We start from the raw sequence: 23280 nt of genomic DNA on the forward strand, positions 1-23280 counted from the left end.
TGTCCACCAAAAATACACACTTAGGCAATGATATCTCTGATCACGGAATCTTAAAGCCAGGCACTTTGTTTCCTACTTTTGAACTATGATTGCCTTAGTTATGCTTCATATACGGGCACACCTAGCACTTACATATATTAAAAACATGAAATTTTTATTCTGTTAATTCATATTTTACAATATATTCATTTCTTAATGCAAATCTTAGGTGTATAATCAGTATCCATCAGTTTTGATGAGGTTGCATGTATGATATAAAATAATAGCTACATTTTTATAATTTTGTGGCTACGGTTGTAGGCATTAGTTCTCACATTGGATAAAACATAATCCAAAGAATCAAAAGGATAGACAAAGGAACTGCTTTTAAGCAACACAGTCCATTAAACTCGATAAAAAATTGATCAATGTACGAATAAATCCTAAGCTAGGTATTATCAAGTTAAATAACTAATTGCATATAATCAGATTCAAGTTGATAGGAACATACTGATAATTATTGGCGATAAAATGTAGATTAATAGAACTAAGAAGTACTTTTATTTATATCATTTATAATATTGCAAGGTCAATATTCTTCCCAGTAAGTAATTTTGCTGTATTTTCTTACATAGTAATTTAATTCCCTGCTAAATTCATCCTCGGACATTTCATTCCCACTTTAAATATGGATATTTAGTGACATCATATGGTTATTATCCAGAACTGAACTTAAAGCTTGTAAGAATAAGTGATGGCGGAGGCGAGAGTGATGGTCCTGAGCAAATTTCATTCTACTTTCCTAGGTATGAACAATGTCCGTAGATTGGGATTCCATTCCTACTCACTATAAAGGATTTATAATGACGTCATTTGTAATCTATAAACGCCATAAGTCCTTCATATCTGTTTCCCATTCAGCACTAGGCATCACTCATCTCCAGTTCTGACTGCCCACACCTCACTCTACATCCCTACAAAAAAAACAAATTACTAGTTTTGACCCTATTGCGTCACTAAATACCCCCCTTAAAATTGGAAATGAAATGTCCAGGGATGAATTTTACAAAGATGAAAAGACAGGAAATTGAAATATCCGTCACGGTATCTTATATCCCAGTTCCCTAATAGAGGATCTAATAAATACGTAAGAATGGATACATGCATATATATATGAGTAAAAAACTACTTTATTAATAATATTTATTATTATAAAATGTGAAACTCCTTACTTTAATATAAAAATTAGTGTACTATATTTCTTAATCAAGAAATATTTGTATATGAAACTATAATCATGATAATATCATTTAAGCATGTAAGACATATATATGTATGGGTGTACTGTATAGACGAACTAAACAGCGCAGCTTACAGTTGCTTTTCCCCTTCTCCGTTTTCTTTTTCTAAGGAAGGAAAAAAAGGAAGACTCTCACACTCAGAAATCTTCAGTACCCTCTCACTTCTCTTCATGAGAAGTAGTGTAGATGGATTTTATATCGTAAAATTCAAGTTATTATAACTTTATACATATATGTATACAACTATTAACTAGTGTGTCGAGTTGATTTTACTGGAAAAGTGGTGTTGTAAATTATCTTAGTCTAGATTTGGTGTCTTAAATGATTCTTTTTTTTAAGCAGTTGGCAATGAAACGTCACCAAATGACTTTTTTTTATCAAAATGGATAAAAATTTGGTTCTTGTTTTTTTCATATTTGTGATTGTATAAAAGTTATTTACTAATTTCGATAAAAACTTTTAGTTATGTCGGTTCATTATATATTTACAATCGCTTATATTTATTGGATGTCAATATATGTTACAATCACTGACGGTAAGTCAAAAATATACATTTTATATTTCCGATTAAAATATATTTAATGTCAGGTTTATCTTTTATTCTTTGACTCCATTAGATAATATATTGTTCAGGCATAAATATATTTTATATACATAGGGTATACGTAATTTATAAGCTCTTTAGAGCCAAATACTTATAAAATTATATGATTCTTATATGTTTGGAAAGTACATTGCTTTGTGTAAGGTTTACGCCGCAGTGAGCTATTTTTATTCTATAACTAATATACTCTCCATTTCGCTATTTTAAACATTTTATGAATTAATTTGATGTAAAATCAACAGAGTAAGCCGATGCATATTAAATTACATCATTTTCAATCGTTATTTAATGAATTATAGTGGTCCAGCGATAAAAAACATCATTACAATAGAATTTTTAACATTTATCAATATATGATAGAATGCATAACTAAAGCCTTTTAAATCTGTGCAGTAAAGTATGATACATATATATAATTTGTTTTAGACATATTTAAAATTAAATGTCTTTTTTTTTCCTTTAACTTTTCGTCGCAATTTACAAAAAACATTCCCTTAAAATATCTAAAATCATTAACAAAATAATAATAATAATAATTTTTCTGTTTTTTGAGTTCATTGGGGAATTTTAAAAAAATCCCAACATTTGTAAAAAATCATTTTTGATATATTTTGTAATTGGTCATTGTATTTTCAAATGATGAATAGTTTTGTGATAAAAAGTATTTGTACTTAATTGTTCTTCTACATATGTATACAGGTGAACACATTGATATTTTTCTGAATATGTCTTTCTATGATACGAACTACAGATATAAGCCTTTGAATAAAATTAGTGCAATAAGTAGGCATATATTCTTTAATAACATCCCATAGAGCCTTTGTATTTACCATAACTTGATCCTTCCTTACTCTTGAATCAGTATTGACATTCCTCTCCATAATATACAAGTACTACATGGCAAATTGAAAGAGAGGTCAAAAATTTCTAAGAATTGAGAGAAGAAGGTGAAAAGTTGAAGAAAAGGGAATTATGAAGTAGCTTGAATTGTCGTAATTTATTCTAGTTTAAATGTAGTAAGCTTGTTGTAAAAAATATAAAAAACCTTATAAATATTTCTTCTAAATGCATGCAGAAATGACAATTGTAGGGAATTTGATATTGCAGGATAGTTAATATTTTGCATTTTATTCACCTTATCAAGAAAATAATCTGAAATAATCTAAATAAATGAGATGATAATCAATTTTATTTTATTTGGACTAAAAAAACTGTCTGAAATTTTGAGGAATACAACATTACACTTATTTTCCCTTACATTGTGCCTTCTTGTATTTTTATTTAATTATACAAATTTCAATTTTTCTATGATACAACCATCTTGTCTTTCTAAATCCATAAAATTAAGATGATGCCTTCTGTACTTTTTTTTTAACACTCCTAACTTTATGTATGACTTGATATATTAAGAAATTGAATCGGTTAAGGAAAAAAACGACAAAGTTAACTCTGAAGAATTACTAATAATAGGCTAAGTATCGTAGTTTCCATTATAGATGTGCTTAATTGATGTTGTATTCATATCGAATTAAGTGTATTTGATGTAACAACCGGCTGTTGTCATTTATCGTGAAAGATAAATAAGGTAATAATAATTGAAAGAAGATTTTCATCTAAATTTTCTAAATTTACCATTTTTGAAATTTAATAAGTGTAATACAAGGCATTATGCAAATCACTAAAGACAATCTCTGACTTTTCACTCAAGGGGAAAGTTGTACCTATTTTTGAAATTTATAATAAAATTCTAAGACTTAAACAACAACCAATTCTTGTCCGATATAGTATAATGTTTCATCATTTTTATTTTTAGCCGAATGATAATTTGCAATTAGCAGTTAATTTAGCATATTTTCCTTTGGGATAAATATGGACAAACTTAGTGTGAAAGTTAAAATGATATTTTTTTTTCCTTGAAAGATAAACTTGGTCATTATTATGAATCACAACGATATACAGTTATTTTCAGCCTCCCATAAAAAAAAGACATTCGATTGGCTGATTTAAATCAAATGACTTGACTTTGTTTAGAATATTTCAAAATTTATATCTAGTATTTTTTATTTATGATTACAGTAATAAATGTAAAATAAATTGAATGTTTGTAATTATTACTACAATTGTAGAAATGCAGGGTATTTTGTATGGAAACGCCATATCGAATGACTTTTTTGCGAAAAATGGGAAGCACAATTCGATTTTGAATTTGATTTTTGACAAAAAAAAAATTGTAAAATACGACAAGTTTCGGAAATATTTAGAAATACGCCTGTTTTTTATAAATCCATTTTGCTCTGGTTCAATATTGGAATAGGCTTTATTGAATTTGCAATGGCACCTGATAATATACTTTTACGATATCTCAAAATTGTTATTGTCGTCCAGTGGCCCAATTTGGTTCAGTTACATTATTTAGACATACAAGATTCCTCCCCATGTCAGAAATGATATAAAAATACTATTTCTGCTTATATTTCATTGAGATGAACAAATTATCGGGTACAATTATATACAAACTGGTGTCAATGTTAAATATATCATATAAGTTGTATTTTTAATCATTTAAAAGACATATTTAGTTTTTTATTATTTAGTATTTTATTTGAGTAGTAAAAATGAAGAAACAAATCATAATAAATGCCCGTAATACGTGGTATAAAAAGAATATATTATTTACTTTCATTATTTTGAGGACTAAAATTATTATAATTTGAGGCAAGTTTGAGCAATGTTGGGTCAATATTGTTAAAATATATATTTTTGATTTACAATACTTTTTTGTATAAAAATGTATTTTATCGTGATTAAACTCGATAGTTTTAAAGGAAAAACTCATTTTTTCTTTATTTTACAAATCTTCAAATTAAATTGTGTCCATGTTTTTTTTTTTTTTCCAGATAATTATAGTTTATTTTCTTGTAAAGGGGAATAAAATGCCAAATAAAAACCATATTCGGAACTTTTACCATCACAATTTAATATACAGATCTATGTTTAAGCGAGAGTTTGAGCGATTTTATTATCAGGCTTGGAATAGATTCATCTTAGTGGTAATTAGGATTGAAGAAAAAGGCAAGTTTATGGTATCTAAATAGCAAACATTTACCCCGTTTTATATTAAGAATAATGGAAACATTCTGAGTACATTATCCTTATTGTCTCATTAAATAATGATATATGCATAAAAGTGTATTTCCATCGAACTGGAAAGAAAGATACAAACTCTTTAATTTTTTAACTAAGATCTTTTTATTCTGCAAAAACTTATGGTAAAATAAATAAAATTTACGTTTTATATGATTTCATACAAAACATAATCCCAAAGCTTACTGTGAATTACTGAAGGAACAATACTACCAACATTGGTTCAATTATGTATATAAGCTTACAGCAACATGAATGAGCTATGACTGATTTATTGACATGCTTATATACTTTTTACGTTTCGGAAATCCTTTTAAAAAAATGAATTGTCATGTAATATTTAGAAACAAAAATGAGCTACTAAATATTGAACAAGTACCGAATCATGGACTTTTTAATTAAAAATTAAAACTTGACACTGGGTTGTCTGGTTGACCAATCACTCTATTTGCTTTGATAAAGACATACTTATCACCACATAAATAAACATTGAACCCTCTCGGTATATACATATATATCTCTTATACATATAGTTGGTATATTATATATTACATTTTGACTCTGATATACTTTAAGTAGGGAAGAGGGGAAACGGTTGGCTTATGAGAGTAGCATATTGTATTGATGATGGTGCAAGCGGTGGGTCCATGATGTAGTCAATTTTCCATATCGAATAATTAACAGCTTTCCCTAAGTTATATTCTGTTGTTTTTTGGTCTATAAAGAAGGATAAATAACTTCATTAGTGACTTATCTCCATTATTGTTAAGCATAGTCCTAAGTGCTTTAGAGAAATCACTATTTTTTATATAAATAGTACGATGGTACTTATTTTAAATATGAATGTAGCCTGTCTACTTAACTTTACATGTCTTCAAAACTCACCAATACCATTTTAAAGAGGTATTATGAGGTTGAAGAAATACAATAATTTTAGTTATGCTTTGAATAAATTCAAAAATACAAGTTGATAATTTACATAGTATCAAAAAATCAAAAATAAACTTAGAAAATTTCTGAAGATATAAGTATTCAAATTAAATTTAAACAAAATTTCCAATCAAAAATTTCAGATTTTTGAGGGATCATCTTACAAATACTAAGTTGCATTTTCAAATCAACATACTTGTATATAAATGTTATTTCGAATATTTGATTTCCATATTTCCTTGGAACCTCATAGTCAAAATCCCTCAATTGCTCCCAACAGTTATGGAAAGACTTAGAGTTGGACTAAAACACTATTTTTGTAATCCTGAACCATGCCACATTGCTAAATAAATAAATACCTTAATACTATAACTTTTTTTTTTAAGTGAGCACCCTAATGGACAAATTGCTCATGTTATCTCTTTGAAAAAATTATTTATTTTCAGATTCAACTTCTCTCTAATCAATTATCCGATCAAAAAAATAAAACCAGATTCTGAAAGCTTGATAGATTCTGATTTACTGCATTGCATAAAATCACCTTCAGCCACAATTACAGACTTCATACGCGGCCGAGAGTGCAAGCAGGCCTTTGCCACTTGATCCATTAGCAAATCCTTGAATATCTACTTGATCCGACTGATAAGTTGGTCTTGGTGTTTCAGGTGGTTCGAATCGCCCCACAAAACAACAAATAAAAGTCCATCAAATTCACATCCGGTGAGTTTGGAGAAAATTGTCTTAGAGCCATTGGAAACTTTTTTCGAGGTGTGGCATGCAGTCGAGTCCTTCCTGCATCTTTAGAGAGCACAAATTCCTTCCGAACCTTAATAACGAATGCCTCATTGAGTCCCAGAATTCAAGCAATTTTTATGTTTTCAATCTCAGCACGGATTCCAAGGAGGACTCCATGCCTCTTCCAAACATTTGGGACAACAATTGATCAATTAATATCCTTTTTTCCAACTGCCACAGGTTTTAAAAAGCTTTCTACCAACAAAAAATAAACATAATAAATACCTCCCATAGTGTCTGTGTGTGCCTAAAAGAGCACGCCAAAGCAGCGGCATAGACAGTTTGTACACCCTGTACATAATCATATGTAATTTTTTAAAACGTTAGTATATAAAAATGAAAACACAATGCACACATTTATAATTATATACTTTTCCAAGAACCATAAATAATTAACTTTATACCATATCATAACAAAACGGGTTAGACTTTTACAATGTTAAATTAGATTATTAAATTACAACTTTTGAGTGTATAATATTTAAAAGTCAGATTTATACATACGTAGATTATGATTATATTCTATTATACTTTAATTGAAGCATGTATTACCTATGCTACGTAGTCTTTACCCTTATTCTTATAATCCTTAAAAAATTGTCTGATATTAAATATTATGTAATATGGAGTATAAAGTTAATCTTTAAGCTGATATATATAGTTTAAATATTTCTTATATAAATATTGATATATATAATAGTGTATTTAATTAAATTATAACTACTAAATTAAGTAATGTACTTATTCTGTCACAAGTAGTTATTAATTGTATTTAGTATTTTATTATTATATTGAGTGTTGCATAAGGATCTACCGATTTATGAGTTAGACTATTGAAAGTAAACAGGTTTTTGCAATGATTGTTTTAAAAAAATATTTTTAATAATGATGAATATCAACTTTTATATTATGAAAAATGCATTTGAGTAAATGTAATCACCGTTATGACCAAAAATGGGACTTAATGGAGTAGCAAGCTTTATAAGAATTCTTCAGAATTTATATAGATCCAGGCTTTCTGGGCCCAAGAATTACCCCTTGTTAGAGTTTTTAACTCCAAATGTCTCTAAATTAGTGGATGTATTGTCATTTGGGCTCTACAAGGGACATAAATATTATGGTTCCTTAGGAGTTTATATTCAGATCAGCTACAGGACAATATTTAATATAATTTCTGATGGATTGATCACAGTGAAGTTTATTCTCTAGAAAGCTTCAGTAAATCTGATAATTCTCTATTGTAAACTTTCTTCTAATTTTTAAATCATTTTTTTCCATATCATTTTGATAAGGTCAAACAATTTTGTTGAATAAAGGCAGCTAAGTTTTGAATTTACAATTTTTAAAAAGTTTCCAAGAAATTATCAAAGTTAGTGACAAATAATAATTAGATGACTATACAACGAAATGTAGTTACGAATGCATAAAGTGATCTAACATTGAAATCGAAATTAGGCTTTTTGATTTATATTAAACCAAACAAAGCATCAATTTGCTTATTTGAATATCAATGTATATATTCTCGTAATAAATAATTTTATTTAACTTTGTATTATTTTTAAATATAGCACAAAAAAATTATTTCATTTGATATTTATCTTATTTTAATCTTATATTCGAATTTAAAATCATAAGTACAGCTACATAATTAATCAAGGAGTAATCGTTTTGATTAGAATATGTAATATATTTAACTCAAACCAAATTTAAAAAGAAATTTTATTTATTTATTTTTACATGGTAAAGCAAATATAAATCGGCACAAAACTGATAAATGGTTCACCAAAATTATTATAGTGTTGACATCAAAGTTAGAAAAAAACTTTTTTATTTTACAATGGATAAGGGGTTTCATGAAGCATAAAATGGGTATGTAGATAATTTCATGTCTTATTTTCAAAGAATATTGATTAAATTTGATTATTTTTCCATAGAAAAACAAGTGCAGAGATTTCAGTTTGACAACCATGTTTCAAACTTTAGTAATAACTCTAAAAAATTATGTTCCTTTTATTGGTCAGATGAGGTTGCACTGATTAAGTATAAGTAAACATTATAGTATTACATTTACTCCATCTACCTTGGAATCTTTTTTGAAGGCCATATACGTTAAGCATATTTCCTTCTCTAGGAACGACTGGGGTGCCAACCTACTCACATTCATTTACATTAACGTTATCCATGGAGCTACGTTGTTCCATGTTTCTATTAAACAATACAAAAAATGTGTATCCAATGTAAGAAACTTTTTTTTTAATTTTAATGTTTCACTAATTTCTGTAAAACATGTTATTTGTTTGTACATTTTTAATAATATTTTATTAATTTATGTATATAAATGAAACGATGCCTTCATATTAAGCATTCAATTGTATTACTCATCAAGTAAAAAACAAAGACTATTCGATGAAAAACCTTTAAACTCACATCAAAAAATAAAAATATTCTCTACATAATTGAATGTTCATTTCGATAATGAGTTTTTATCTTAATGTCGGAAAAATGCAATTTAAATATAGGTCAAAAAATATTTTTTTTTATGAAAGAAGTTTCTTAGAGAGAAATAACGCATCGGTTTATAATTTTTTGTAAAGTATATGTATTGTTTTTTAAATATTATAAATGGATTTTTTTTTCAAGAGTATTTATTTTCAATTTAATTGATGTTTAAATTAGTGAAGGACCAGTGATGATAGATGAAAAATTTAGATTAATTATATTGTAATGAACCTGGCAAAATGTAATAAATTTATTTGCTAAAAGTAGAATTTTTTTATATTGACTATGTTGTTTCCCTCAGTCTCAATCTCTGTCATTATAATAAGCCGTTTATCTTAAAAGTGTACTTTTATATTTGTTACTCATCCTGGTAGACAAGTTACTGCAAGGTAGTATGATTATCTGCAATGATGGAAATCCGGTTTCTTTATATGTATCACTAATTTGTAATTAGTATTATAAAAAAGTAATTTTCTTTTCCTTAGCATTTGTCATTATTATTTAATACCTGAGTAGTGAAAATCCTATCCTAAATAGATTCAGTTATATTCGGAACCAGTTTGTATGTCCCCATAAAGATAGAGCGTAACCCTGAGGATTTATTGCAGCGTTATAACCTAATCATCCTTGTTGAACTCATAGTAGAATTGGGGATCGACATCGGAGTAATTCTTGTCAATGTTCTTGTTTATATTATTTTCTCCTTCTTCCCTTGTCCCAGCTGATTGTAGCTGATCTAATGAAATGTCATAAGTATTATTCCTTCTAAACATTCTTCAAATTGTCAGGGTTGCTATGTTGATTTTTATTTTTATTGAACATGCCCCTTAACAATGGATTTCCATCATTTATAATATATATCAAGTGTTTTACATATTCTAAGTCTCATCCATGCCTTTCTCTCTTTCTCTCAGTTTGATTTGGACTCTTTTTATCTATTCTGTTGTACTCCGCCAAACCACGTCATAACATTTTTATATAGATATTCATAGATTTATCTATTCATGACTTATTGGATGAAATTATCACCCCTTAGTAATAACGTCCCTCTTAATATCGGTTTTATTAAACGGAGATATGAAAAGGAATTTATAGGTTTTGAAAAAGTTTTCTCTATATTACCGAGTATATACATTTATCAGTATAAATACTATTATTTGTGTCATACAAAGCTCATTCAATATAGCATTTGGTCATTAACAGATACAGTTACTCAAAAATGAAATCTATAAATCAATTTTCGTAATTTACATACATTTTTATGGGGAAAAAGATAATTTTCGTTAAATTGTGTATGTATTTTATCAGATGAACAAAGCATAGTTTGTACAGCCTAAAATGGTAGTCAAATACTTTAAAAATATATATAAAAATTGTACAAATTTTTTTTAAATGCCAGATCTGGAAGTAAGTCATCAATGATATTTAAAATAAAGAGACTGCCTTGTTTCTAGTAACTAAATCCATTGTTTACATATTAAATTTCCTAACAATAAAAAATAGCTATTGAATATATTATCTCTAACTTTTTGTAAACAAATATCACTGAATTAAAGTATTATATGTGGAGGACCAACTTGTTGGTTTTTGTCAAATAAATGTAAATGAATATAACTTTCTACATATTTTTTTCATTAATTCATCCCTGTCCTCCAAAACATATAAACACACAAAGGTTTTATTGTTTACTAAGAGTGTGTATTGTATTAAAAATGATACATTTTGAAAAGCAGACTGTAAGGAAAGAGGTTTGTTTTACTTGTTTATTCACTTTTTGGCCAAATAACTCAGCTTGTAAAAGTGATATTGAGATTGGCAAGTTTGGGCTTAAGTAAATATCAATGAATAATTGCAAAAAACTGTATACATTGGTTTGATTTAAAGAAAATTAAATACAATTCAAAAAACAACAATTTTAAAGAGTTTAATTTGTTACAATATAGAAAATGGAGATTAATTTATTGTACTTGCCTTGATTAATGTTTTATGAGAAATTGGCTTTTAGGATTAAGGATATTTATATTTTACTTTTAAAGTTTGTTTCCCTCATAATGTTTTCGTTTTTACTTCAAAATGCCGGAATCTACTTGCTTTCGTTATTCTTTGACTGGAAAAACAAATGCACTGATGTATAAAAATGTAAGATAATATTTCAGCCTGAAAAGAAAATTATGAACTTGGGAAAGATCACTTACAATAATTAATTAGTATATAAGAAGAAACAAATCAAAATATATATGCGCATAAAACGCAGTACCAAAAAAGATATATTTTTACTCTTAAACGTCTTTAGAACTAAAATACTCCTAATAACAACTTTGTTAGAAATGATTATTTATTTAAAATTACATAATTTAAAAAAAATCAAAAAACATATTTTGGGTTCATTTTCATAAATATTTCTTATGATAATAACTTTTTGATGCAGCAAAAAACTCATTGTGTTTAATTTTTTTAAATTTTCGTAACGAAAATTATTTCCTACTTAATAAAATATAAGTTGAAAAACATAGTTTTTGTTAAGTATTCTTGTAATACACATTATGTAATAAAATCAGATGTGGAATAGTTTGGTATTACCTTTTGCAGTGTCACTTTTACAATGAATGGGGCCTGAGGCAAAGACAAATACAGAGTTTTTTTTTCATGTAACTAGGATGTATTTTATAATAAGTCGACGAGGCATAATTTTATTAACAAAATGACATTTTTTTGGTTGAAATTACATAGTTCTATTTTAATCCCATGAATATTGCTGGTTACTACAATTCGCCCTTTTCGAAAAAAAAACAAGCAACAATGAACGATAAAAGAAAACTAATAAATAATAATCAATAAAAGATAACCCCACGACACACAGAAAATAAAAATATTTCCAATGAGCAGAGTGTGTTTTCTGTTGGTTGATAGGGATTGTTTCTGGAGATCCTCTAATTTCCACATTAAAAGTTGAGTTGTATGTAGCCGGAACAGTATACGGACCTTTATAAAATTATGACTTTAGGACAGGAGGGACATTATCAATTATGAATAGTCATTTTTTTCATCATTAACTTTTATATAACAATCAAATATTTCATTTAATATTATTTCCCTTAAAAATATATTTGTGTGGTTTCTGGGTATCTAAATTAGTGTTTTTCTAATATCTGGACAGGATTTTCCCTTTTTATGGGGTCACTCAATGATTTTTATCATATACCTATGTAGTTATTCATTATTGTACTGTATGAATACTTATTTTTTTAAACTTAAAAGTATTTTTTTTTTTTGAAGGAATAAAATATTTCAAATTTAAACCTTTGAAGCCTTGCAGAGGAACCTGTTGATTCTTGATCCAGTTTTTAATAACTTTAGACCATGGTAGTTCTTTAAAATCTTTGTTCTGTATTATATTTTTTCAAAGCATTTCATCTTTTATAATATTATTTTTAGTTTTTAATAATTAAGAAAGACATTAAAATCCAATGTATATCTTTCTAAATCCTCTTTTATTTATTAATAATTATACTTTATTATTCCTTATATTTTAGAGAAAAAAAATTATTAATTGCCATTAGTATTCAGAATGCAAATTTATTTGCTTGATTTGTTCTAAAAAAAAAACATTTTTCACATCATCAATAAATTTTTTGACAAATTTATAGAAAGTCCTTTTTTAGTACATTAAAACTTCTAGTAGGGTCAATTTTTAATATTAATCATTGAAACCTGATGAGAATTGGACTGATAGGATTATCCAAGCTTTTCAAAAATTTAGTATTTGGATTTGATCAATAAAAACTTAATTAACATTTAGAGTCTCCAAGGTACCATTGATATTCGTCTTTTTCTAGCAATTAATAGAGAACAAAACTAAATTGAATTCAATACATGAAACTACAAATTACTAAAAATATCCTACCGATTAAGAAAAACAAATTCATCTATGGATATAATCAAGAAGTTAGCAAAAGTAAAAACTGGTATTGAAAGAATGAATAGCTATCTTTTTTTTAATGACATTTATTTAATAGTGCTTATATACAATTTACAAAGAATCACTATTTATTTTCAATTGCAAAAAACAGACATATTTTTAAGTCTTTTTATTTCTTCATAAAAAAATTGTCATTATCATTAGAAGATGGTTGTTAAAGAAATAATATGTTCGTATAAAAAGCAATTTTATATAGAAAAATCATAAAATGTTGAAAATTGGAGCATTTTTTACTCCACATTTCTTTTTTTTTCTTTTTTAGTCAAATCAATAATTCTGGTGTTATGATTTGATTCAAATATAATATACATCCGACAAAAATTGTTTTTGCAATAACATATCTCATGTCTAGACCATACTTTAACTAGTTTATCATCATCTATAACTTCTATGTATAAAAATAATGATATTTTTATGATAAAAAACTAAAAAAAATAAGGCATTGATTATCCATTTCTTGCTATTTTGGGCCCTTAATAGTCGTTACATATAAATTATTATGCATAAGTATCAGTTAACAACTGAGCGAATACTTTTTTAACATTAAAGGACATACTATAAATTTAAAAATCTATGTAAAATACTAGTTGGAGACATTGACGTAAAATTTGGAAGACTGTTGATTATTTTTAAATTATTAAAAAATAATTAAATAAAACATGCTTCATATAGAATAAGACATTTGGCACTTGGTTTCCATTGCTCACTTTTATATAATATATTGTTGGGGTGGATAAAAAATACAAACAAATAATCGACAATCGTTACTACAACTTTGGAAAAAAAACATTTTTTGGATTATAAACAGTAAAAATGCTTATAATTTACAACTCTAGTGATTAAAACTCAAAAATTAATATGGACCAAAACAATCCATAAGCATTTATTAAAAATTTAAAAAAAATAAAAAAATCAGAATGCCGATTTCGATGCAATACCGATTACTTATTTTAATTAATAGTTTTAAAAAAATATTTTGCTAGCGGCGTCAACAAGATTATTTGTAATTTTTTTCAAAAAAATTTGTACAGGTTGTTTTTTTTATACTTTTTTAATGTATGATTTTTTTTTTAATTATACAATTTCATATTGAAAAAAATTTAAAAACCGATACATATAAACTTAAAAAGTATTATTTTTTTAATAAATTTCTAATTCAAAACTGCTGTTTACCCAAATTTAAATTAGTAAGAAAAAAAATTATAAAAAAATCTACAAATATTCACAAAAAGTCAAATATGTTTCCAAAATCCAAAAATAAAAACTTAGTTAAGAAATATTTCAAATATTAAATTTTGTAGAAGTAATTTTTGAGGAATACAATGTAAATCAAAAACAACAACTATATATTTTGGAAAAAATAATAAATAAAAATTTCAAATTTCAAATTTAACATTACTTTCCTAATGCTGATCCCAATTCTAGAAAAAAACGCCCCATTCTCTATTTGCAATTAACCATTGTATAACTAAATTTAGGAAATAACAGAATGTGGGACGACATTAATAACAAATGTAAGAAGATACGCCTCAAGAGACTAGTAGAAGTTTGGATACGACCCTATGTATATGCATTGCCATGTACTTGCGATATCCCAGGGCAGTAATGACTGTGATATTTTAAAATATTACAGTCATAATAAGGAATTCTTGTTAGTAGATTTACTAGAAAATCAATAAATAATCGGCGGATTATAACTGTCAATGAATCGAAAATCGGCCAACATGTTTATTAGTAAAACATCCCTAATTAGAACGTATAAAATACATTCTTTGAAAGTTCGATAACTAATTCCAGTATTTGTTCATAACTAAAAAACTAATGAAATAATAATGGTTGCTGAATGTATAGGATAAATTAAGAATTCACAATAGAGGAGGAACGCAAAAGATATAACAAGGATATTTTCATCTCCGGAGTATGTAAACAACGCTTGTTGCTTACATATATGTTTTAAATGCCTCATTTATAATTTGAGAATAATTGAGCATTTTTACCTTCCAATGAGACAGGATTTTTTTCAAAAAAGTTCTACATTGCAGATTTTAGAATAGACTATTTTCTACACTACTCTAAATAATAAAATATTAACAAAGTATGATATTAAGTAATGATGAATAAAAAACTTAAGGAGACAATATATGTACCTAGATACAAAAATCGATTTTTTTATTTACAATTTAGCAAATATTTTCTTTTTTAGCCAAATGAGTCTCATACCCCATTCATTTATGTTAGAGACTTTTATTACTACCTTTCATACAGCCATGATATACAATGAATGTTATTTATACATTTTTATATATTCTACATTTTATGGGGTGACAAAGTGGCTTAATAAATTTATTTATAAATATATTTACATAAAAATATTTTAGCTCCAAATAATTGTAAAATATGGCTCAACTTTTATTTTCTTTCTCACTTTTCATTTTTCTCCATTTATGTTAGTATCAAATTTATCTGTAAACTTTTTTTACTATTCCCTTAACTTTAAAAATAAGTAATATTGTCAAATAACAATTTATAGACAATAACTGAATTATATTTTGTCTGCATCATTTTGGCTTTATTTGATACTTCAATTTTTAGTTGGAAAGTGGCTTTTTGATGAAGGCTTTCCTTGATATTAAGTGCATTTAATTTTCAAAATATATATAATTTAATACATCACTTCTATGGCCATCGACCTCAGTAATCCCTCTTCATCGTTAATTCAATTCAAAGAGGAATGAATAGTTACAAACTTTTATGCAAATCCTATTTATAAAAAAAGAGAGAAAGAAAATTGAAAGCCGTGGATTGATTTTTTTAAATTGGCTTTTTCATTCTTTCATACTTTTTTTTATTAGTTATAGTGTTTTATCTAAAAGTCATCAATATTTTGCGTAGATCCAATTAACTCCTTTAAGCCTCTTCTTGATGACTAATGATATAAATAATGACGAAAAATGAATGCAATTGGTGAAAATATATCATGCCTACACTTAATTCTGACTCTTTTTAGTGTATTGAAACATTTCATCACAAACCTGGTCATTTCATTGTTCAAGAAAATGATTTTTTTTCAATTAACAACATTTGTTGAACAATTGTTTATTGTATGGGACATTGGGATTTATTTTTGTAAGTATAAATTAATTGTTTATTGATATTAGAGAAGATTTTTTTTTTCGAAAACATAATTTTACACTTCTGAAAAAAAATAATTTGGAAGGAAGTTGACCTAGTTTACATTTTTAATAAGATTTAATATAGTCTGGAACTATCTAATCGACTCAGTATATTTGATCTAAAAGTGTTTAATTCCCAAATATTTCTGCCATGGAAAAAATCATTTTCTGTTCATAATTTTGAATACATGAAATTTATTTTGTTTACCTTGCATGTTCACATAGAACAAAGCTAACAGTTGTTTTCTCTACGAAATTTGAAATATCATTGTGCATTAAATCTACAAACATCTTAGAGACATTTAAATTTACTTTTTGATAATGTTCAAATATTATAGTTGTAATAATAATTCAAGATTTTTTTAAATCATTGGATATGCGTTCATTGCTTATTTGACATTTATTTAGATACAGTAAAAATTTAGCATTGTCAAAAAATAGGCAAATTTTATATAAATAAGATTAACATTTCATACTATTGATATATCTATGAAAAAAGTGATTATTGTAGATAATAATTCAAGATTTTTTTATACTAGAGATATATTATTATTCTCTTGGATACAAGATAATGCCTTCATTAATTTGTTATGGATACTAAGTAAATATATCATTTAATCCAACTATAGGGAACACTAAGTACATGCCTATCAGTATGAATACAGAAGTTTGTCGAATGTTGTTTTTTTTTAAATAGAAAATTATCAATATTTAAAGAAAATGTGGGGGCCTTAAAATTGTAAATTTTACAATTCTTTTAAAAAAGTAGAGTTTTATCTTTCAAAAAAGTCAATTAATGTGTAAAAAAAAAAGAATTTAATAAAATAAAAATAACCATTTTGTATAAATAAACAGTATTTCAAAAAAACTTTGAATAATTGTATCCAAAAATGATAATCGCTACTAAAAAGAATGACAAATTTACGAAATTTCATTCATTCTAGCTACAGCTTTCTATATTTCATTTCCTTGTTTAAACTTGATATTCCTTCCTTTTTGATCATAAACCAATAACACACGCCTAACACTTTGAAAAATAAAAAAATAACCTGTCTAAGTTATGGAAACAAATTGTTTTTAAGAAATCCCCAACTTTACTTAAAATAAAAATATGTATTTTGTTTTATACATAAAGCACTAATGGTGACAAAAAGTAGTATTGTTTTTATGAAACTTTCTGTTACTTAAAATCAGTATGTTTTTTTTTTTTTTTCACTTTGTCGGTGACATAATAATTTTTGTATCTTGGAAGATCATGCATAAGAATTCCCATTGTTTTCTGTTTAATAACAGCAGTCAACAAATTATTTCCCTTGGATTGAGATGATGTCTTCTTGATTGGTTTCTCCACAATAAACATGTGATTTACAGATAAAAAAATTATAAATACTACGAATAAACCTTGTAAGCTTAACGAGTCAATATAAATATTTTTGTTTTGGTCTCTGATTTATATATTCATAATTCATTTGAGGATTTGTTAAGATTTGAATAAAATATAACCTTGATTGTATCATGGAACATTACTTCTAAAAAGAAACAAAACAAAAATTCCAATCATCTGGTAACTAACCAAAAAAGTTATTAATACTAACTGCTTTTTATGTCTTAGGTAGTCTATCATTATCACAGTATCATTGTCATATTATTTCTCCTCAATTTTTTAATTGAAATACAAATTAATTACTCATAATATTAAAATCATAGTATTTTATTCAATACTGTATTATTATAAAACTCCTTAATATTGGAATAAAGCGTAGCTATACAAATGTATTTCTATATGTAGCCAAAATTTATTCATAGATATAATAAATGGCCAATACCAACATATACATATATATATCTAGGTAAACGACGAGGGATGATTAAGAAATTTTATTCCTGTCCTTCTAGTAATGTACCATAAGTGTAGAACAACTTATGGTCCCTTTTATTTAATAAAGAGAATAAATTATAAAATGGCCGTGAAGTATCAGGTGAGATGAGTGAATCGACAGCTAACAACAAAATACATAGGTTATTCTTGTGATAGTTATGTAACACCGTGATAAATGCTAATATGTAAAATATTTTTTTTTTCATGTTCCTTTAATTGGTTAGATTAATAAAAAGATTTAGGTGCACTGATTCAGTATAAGTAAACATTATAGTATTATTATTACTCCATCTAACCTAGGAACCTTTTGGTGAAATCCATAAATATATAGTATATTTCTTTCTCTAGGAATTACCGGGATGTGAACGTTTTGTTTGTATTATAGTGAGCACTTCTTTATACAAAAGTACTCATCAGACATCCCAACTAGTGTTGTGTCAGTTATTTTCTTGAACTCAATCTGCGTAGGTTAGCGCCCCGGGTTTCCTAGAAAAACAAAAATACTTTATGCATACGGATTTTATACAAGATTCTAGGTCAGATGGAGTAAATTTAATACTCTAATGTTTACTTATACATAATCAGTGCAACTCCATCTAACCAATTAAAGGAACATTAAAAAAATTGAGTGATCTCACTAAGGACCGAAATTTATAAATTTTGAGGACTGATATACAGGACGGAACTGGACGGAACTGCAGTACTTAGTCATAAATAAGGACTTACATAGAATTAATCCCAAGATATATATTTAAAAAATCTCAAAATCTTATTATTATACATTCATCATTGAGGAAGGAACACGACATATGAATTGATTTCAGTATTATTTTATTAAGTAGTTTCATTACGGCTATTTACATATATAATCAAAAAATTCTACCAACATATAATTTTCATATCCAACTCTAATAGTGATTGCAAGGCAGACAGTGGATCCGTGACTCGAATTTTGTTGTTTCCAATCATTTTTTCTGCTAATTTTCAAATAAATTTGTTTGAGTATTTTTATCCTATATATACTTGCATATTTAATATCACTTTTGATTAAAAAAATATTGTAAATCAACATAAAAGAGATCTATTTTCCTCAAAATGTTAATGTTGATTTCAAAAATTGGTGTAAATTTCATGATATTTTATTATTATTAAATTCAAGGAAAATGTAATTTTAACTTTAAAACCCCCTTTTTGTAAGTATTTTGTTTCCAAAGCAAAAAGATTTCAGTTTTCATTTGATATATAAACAAAAATTAAGAAATTTGATGCATAAATAACAGTTCTTTTAGAACAATATATTTAAATTTTTGTTGATATTTAGAAAATAAAACTGTTATATAATGTATTATTTTGTATTTACAAAAGAAATAATTAAACAATTATATAAATAGGTAAAGAATGGAGTTTTTTTGTATTATTATATAAGCCTTGAGCAATATATGCATGAAAAAAATTATTATCCAATCAATATTTCTACCAAACTAGACCTGCAGGAAATATTTAACTTATTTTTAAATAAAAAACTACTTATGAGTATGGTCAACAATTGTTTAAAAATTAAAATATTTATGTGTGTTTTCAAAGTAGTCATTGAACCAAATTAACAATTTTTGCTTATATATATTTAAATAAGAAGGAAACGATTTAAAAAAATATCTAATAAAACGAAGCCTAAGTAAAATTATGATCCTATTTTCATTAAGAAAAATATGGCTTCATTGTAAGAAGATAATAAATACATTTTTATGAGATTGCAAAAATAGCCAAGGTAGTATTTGTTTCAAAGAAACTTTCATTTTCAGTAGAAACTAATGTTTTTGTTTTGTTTTATGCGTCAGTAGAAATATGAAAACGGAACAGACGTTAAATAATGGTAGTGAAAACAGGAATTTCATTTTGTTTTTAAATAAAATAATCAGCAAAAGATTTATTTTTTAGAATGTATTTATTTTTTGTAAGTGTCTAAGTAGATCTATTTTTTGTTTTCTAACGTTGTTACATATATTCGTATGTTCATGCATTTCTCTAAAAGTCAATAGCATATTACTTGACTTAATTATGGAACTATATATATTTTAAATACTTTTATTTTTCCCATATGAGTAAATTTTGTTTATGGGTGTATATTAATTAAGCAATGTTTGTTAGTATGAATATAAGAAAACGAGTAATTATTACAGGCACGTGTATATATAATCGAACATGTATACAGGGTGTACTGTATATAGTGATCCATTATGCAAATCATATAAACCTACTTTCATATATGAAATAATGATACTGAAATATTTCAAGCGTTCCTTAAAAACATGAAAACTGTTTCTATTTGTTTTTTATTGCTCTTATATATTTATTATTACATTCTTGAGCAGGGAACAACTCCTTATAAATTTATATAAGTATTGTTGTACTGAAAAATTACGTGGGAGTGGAATTATGAAAAACAGAAAGTAACGAGAGTTCTTTGGAAGTTATCTCCCATATTATTATACAAAAAGTTGGTCTTTTAGCCAGTGTCTAATAACTACCGCAAGTAATAGATAAGACTAAAATAAAGCATGATAGTATTTCATTTAACATTTATTAAATTTCAATATACGAATTTCCTCATTTAAAAAAAATAATCTTAAAAATTATTTTTGATTATTTTTAAAAATAAACACAACACTCATTACTTACTACAAATATCGTTGACTGTATTTATTTCTACAGAAATATACCAACAAAAAATGCGGCTAAATAAAATTATGAACTAAGAAATAGGTATATATATAAGGAAAAGGTAACTCATGTGGGGAAAAAAAAGAAGACGATTTATATTCATTCTATTCTAAAGTTCAAACATTTAGTGTTGTTACAACACCAATATGCTTGTTTATATTCCAGTTCTGAAATTGATATCATTATAAAAATACTTGCATATACTTTTTTGACTTAAAAGTGCCTTTTAAATTTATAACATTGTATAAAATTTTAGAAAATAATATGAAGATCTTCAAATACCAAGATTAGTTAAAAAAAATTGACAATTTTTCATTAATATTATTCATAATTTTGGGACTTTTTTTTTTGTAGATGCGTTTTACTTTTTCCGGCTCAAATCTCACATGTGACTCACTAACATCTTAACTTTAGTTTTGTAGACTTACATATATTAGCGTAATATAATTATAAATGCTATTTTCAAAGCTTAATATGTTGAAAATCACCTTCTGATTTACTGGATTGGTTTTTATATTAATTTTTTTGAGTAGCTGATACATTTGTCCTCTCAGTTCAATAAAAGAGAGCTCACAATCCCAGTTTTAAGAACACTGAACTAATGCAGTAGGAGTAAATTTACAATGGTCGTGAATGTAACCCTCGTCTGGTCTTGAACTTTTATGCACTCCTGTTACTTAAAATACAACAGTTTGAGATAAATTATTTAATCCATCATTTATTAATAAACGAATAATTAATTCTTCATTTAATTAAGTATTAATTTTAATCGTAAATTTTCATGAAAAATTTTCTTCTTAAATTTAAGTTAAGAAGAAAAAATTTATTCTTCTTTGAGATATAGTATGAGCAATGAAATATTAATGAACAAAAATAAGTTAAAAACAGTGGTATATACCCAAAAAAAGATAAATGTTTTACATAATTTAAGGAGTGGAACTTTATCGCTTATTTTAGCTTACTGATCATTTTTTTGGAAAACTAATTCCTGTCCCTTTTATGTATTCATGTCATATATTTAAAAACTTTAAGTAAAAAGTGTAACTCGGAGAGACATCATATCAGCCAATACATGCATTCTGCCGAACTTTAATGACGGAAAACATGCTGAAGTTGTATATATTTAGCTTGTTCAAGTTAAAGCAGCTTTATTTAAGCCTTTCGAGCATTACATTTCGAGAACATATGTAGTAAAAATAGTATTTTATATATTGGTCAATTTTTTACTTCGAATTTTTTAGAAATTTAAAATAATATTAATGAAATTAAAATGTTCTTTTCTCGACATAAGAAAAAAGAAAGCTTTCGAGAACTAAATACATACAACAGATTACCAAGTAATAAGTTTTTGAGTATTATTGTGTCGACTTGAGATAGTAAAGTTGCTAAGGATGGAAACAAGGAGACAAAATTAAGCATATATTATTAGAAATTATGTTGGGTTAGAAAATCAATTAAGGGAGTACCACAAAACTAAAAATATTTGATGGGGTACCTTGGTTAAAAATTAAAACCAAATCACTAAAATATCAAAGATATTTTTTTAATACTAAACTTAACTCACTATTTGAGTTGAGTCAAAATACATATAATGGTCTCAAGTCAAGTTGAAAAATTTTGGTCATTGTTCAAGTTGACAAAACATTATTTTGGTGTAATCGATGCTCACTAGAATGAATTCTTTGAAAATTGCTATATATTATTGATAGATAAGCTTAACTCATTCACGAAAACGGGAAACTGTCATCAATTATTTTTTTACTTTTTAAAGCTTCGAAAATTATTCGTAATATGTATAAATATTGTTTTATAAGCTGATGCAAAAACTGAATAATATAACCCAAAGTTTATGACATTATAATTAATTATTTTAGTTCTACTATTTACATTTTACTGCTGGGAATATGAATACGACATATCAAAGTAACAGAAAATGAGTTTTAATTAATGTTAATATTTTAGTGACATGTAAATATATTATTTCTTATTCAATGGTATAATATTTTTATTTATAAAAATCTTATATAATATTACCTAAGCATATGAATTAACATTTCATAAAGTCATTAATAGTTGTGAAAAACTAGTTCTTGAAGAGACTAAATATATTATTTTTTTTCATTATTATCTTCGTAATCAAATCAAACCAATACTTATGTACATAACAGGGGTAAATTGAATTATGACACAAATTTTATATATTACTTATTATAAGGTAGGATGAATCAAAATGAAATAGTATTACAAATAATAATTATTCCACTGTTATTGTATAG

General features: G+C 26.0%; 1 protein-coding gene across 1 annotated transcript in view; it reads left to right on the forward strand.

The window, feature by feature from the left end:
• Window positions 1-1413: 1413 nt before the first annotated feature.
• Window positions 1414-23280, forward strand: part of LOC121129144 (limbic system-associated membrane protein) — a 359843-nt gene continuing 337976 nt past the window's right edge. The window contains exon 1 of the mRNA XM_040724824.2: window positions 1414-1815. Within this exon, the coding sequence (XP_040580758.2) occupies window positions 1746-1815 (70 nt within the window). The 5' untranslated portion in view covers window positions 1414-1745. The remainder of the gene's footprint in view (window positions 1816-23280) is intronic.

This window comes from Lepeophtheirus salmonis, chromosome 14 (genome assembly GCF_016086655.4).
Source record: "Lepeophtheirus salmonis chromosome 14, UVic_Lsal_1.4, whole genome shotgun sequence".
Classification (NCBI taxonomy): domain Eukaryota; kingdom Metazoa; phylum Arthropoda; class Copepoda; order Siphonostomatoida; family Caligidae; genus Lepeophtheirus; species Lepeophtheirus salmonis.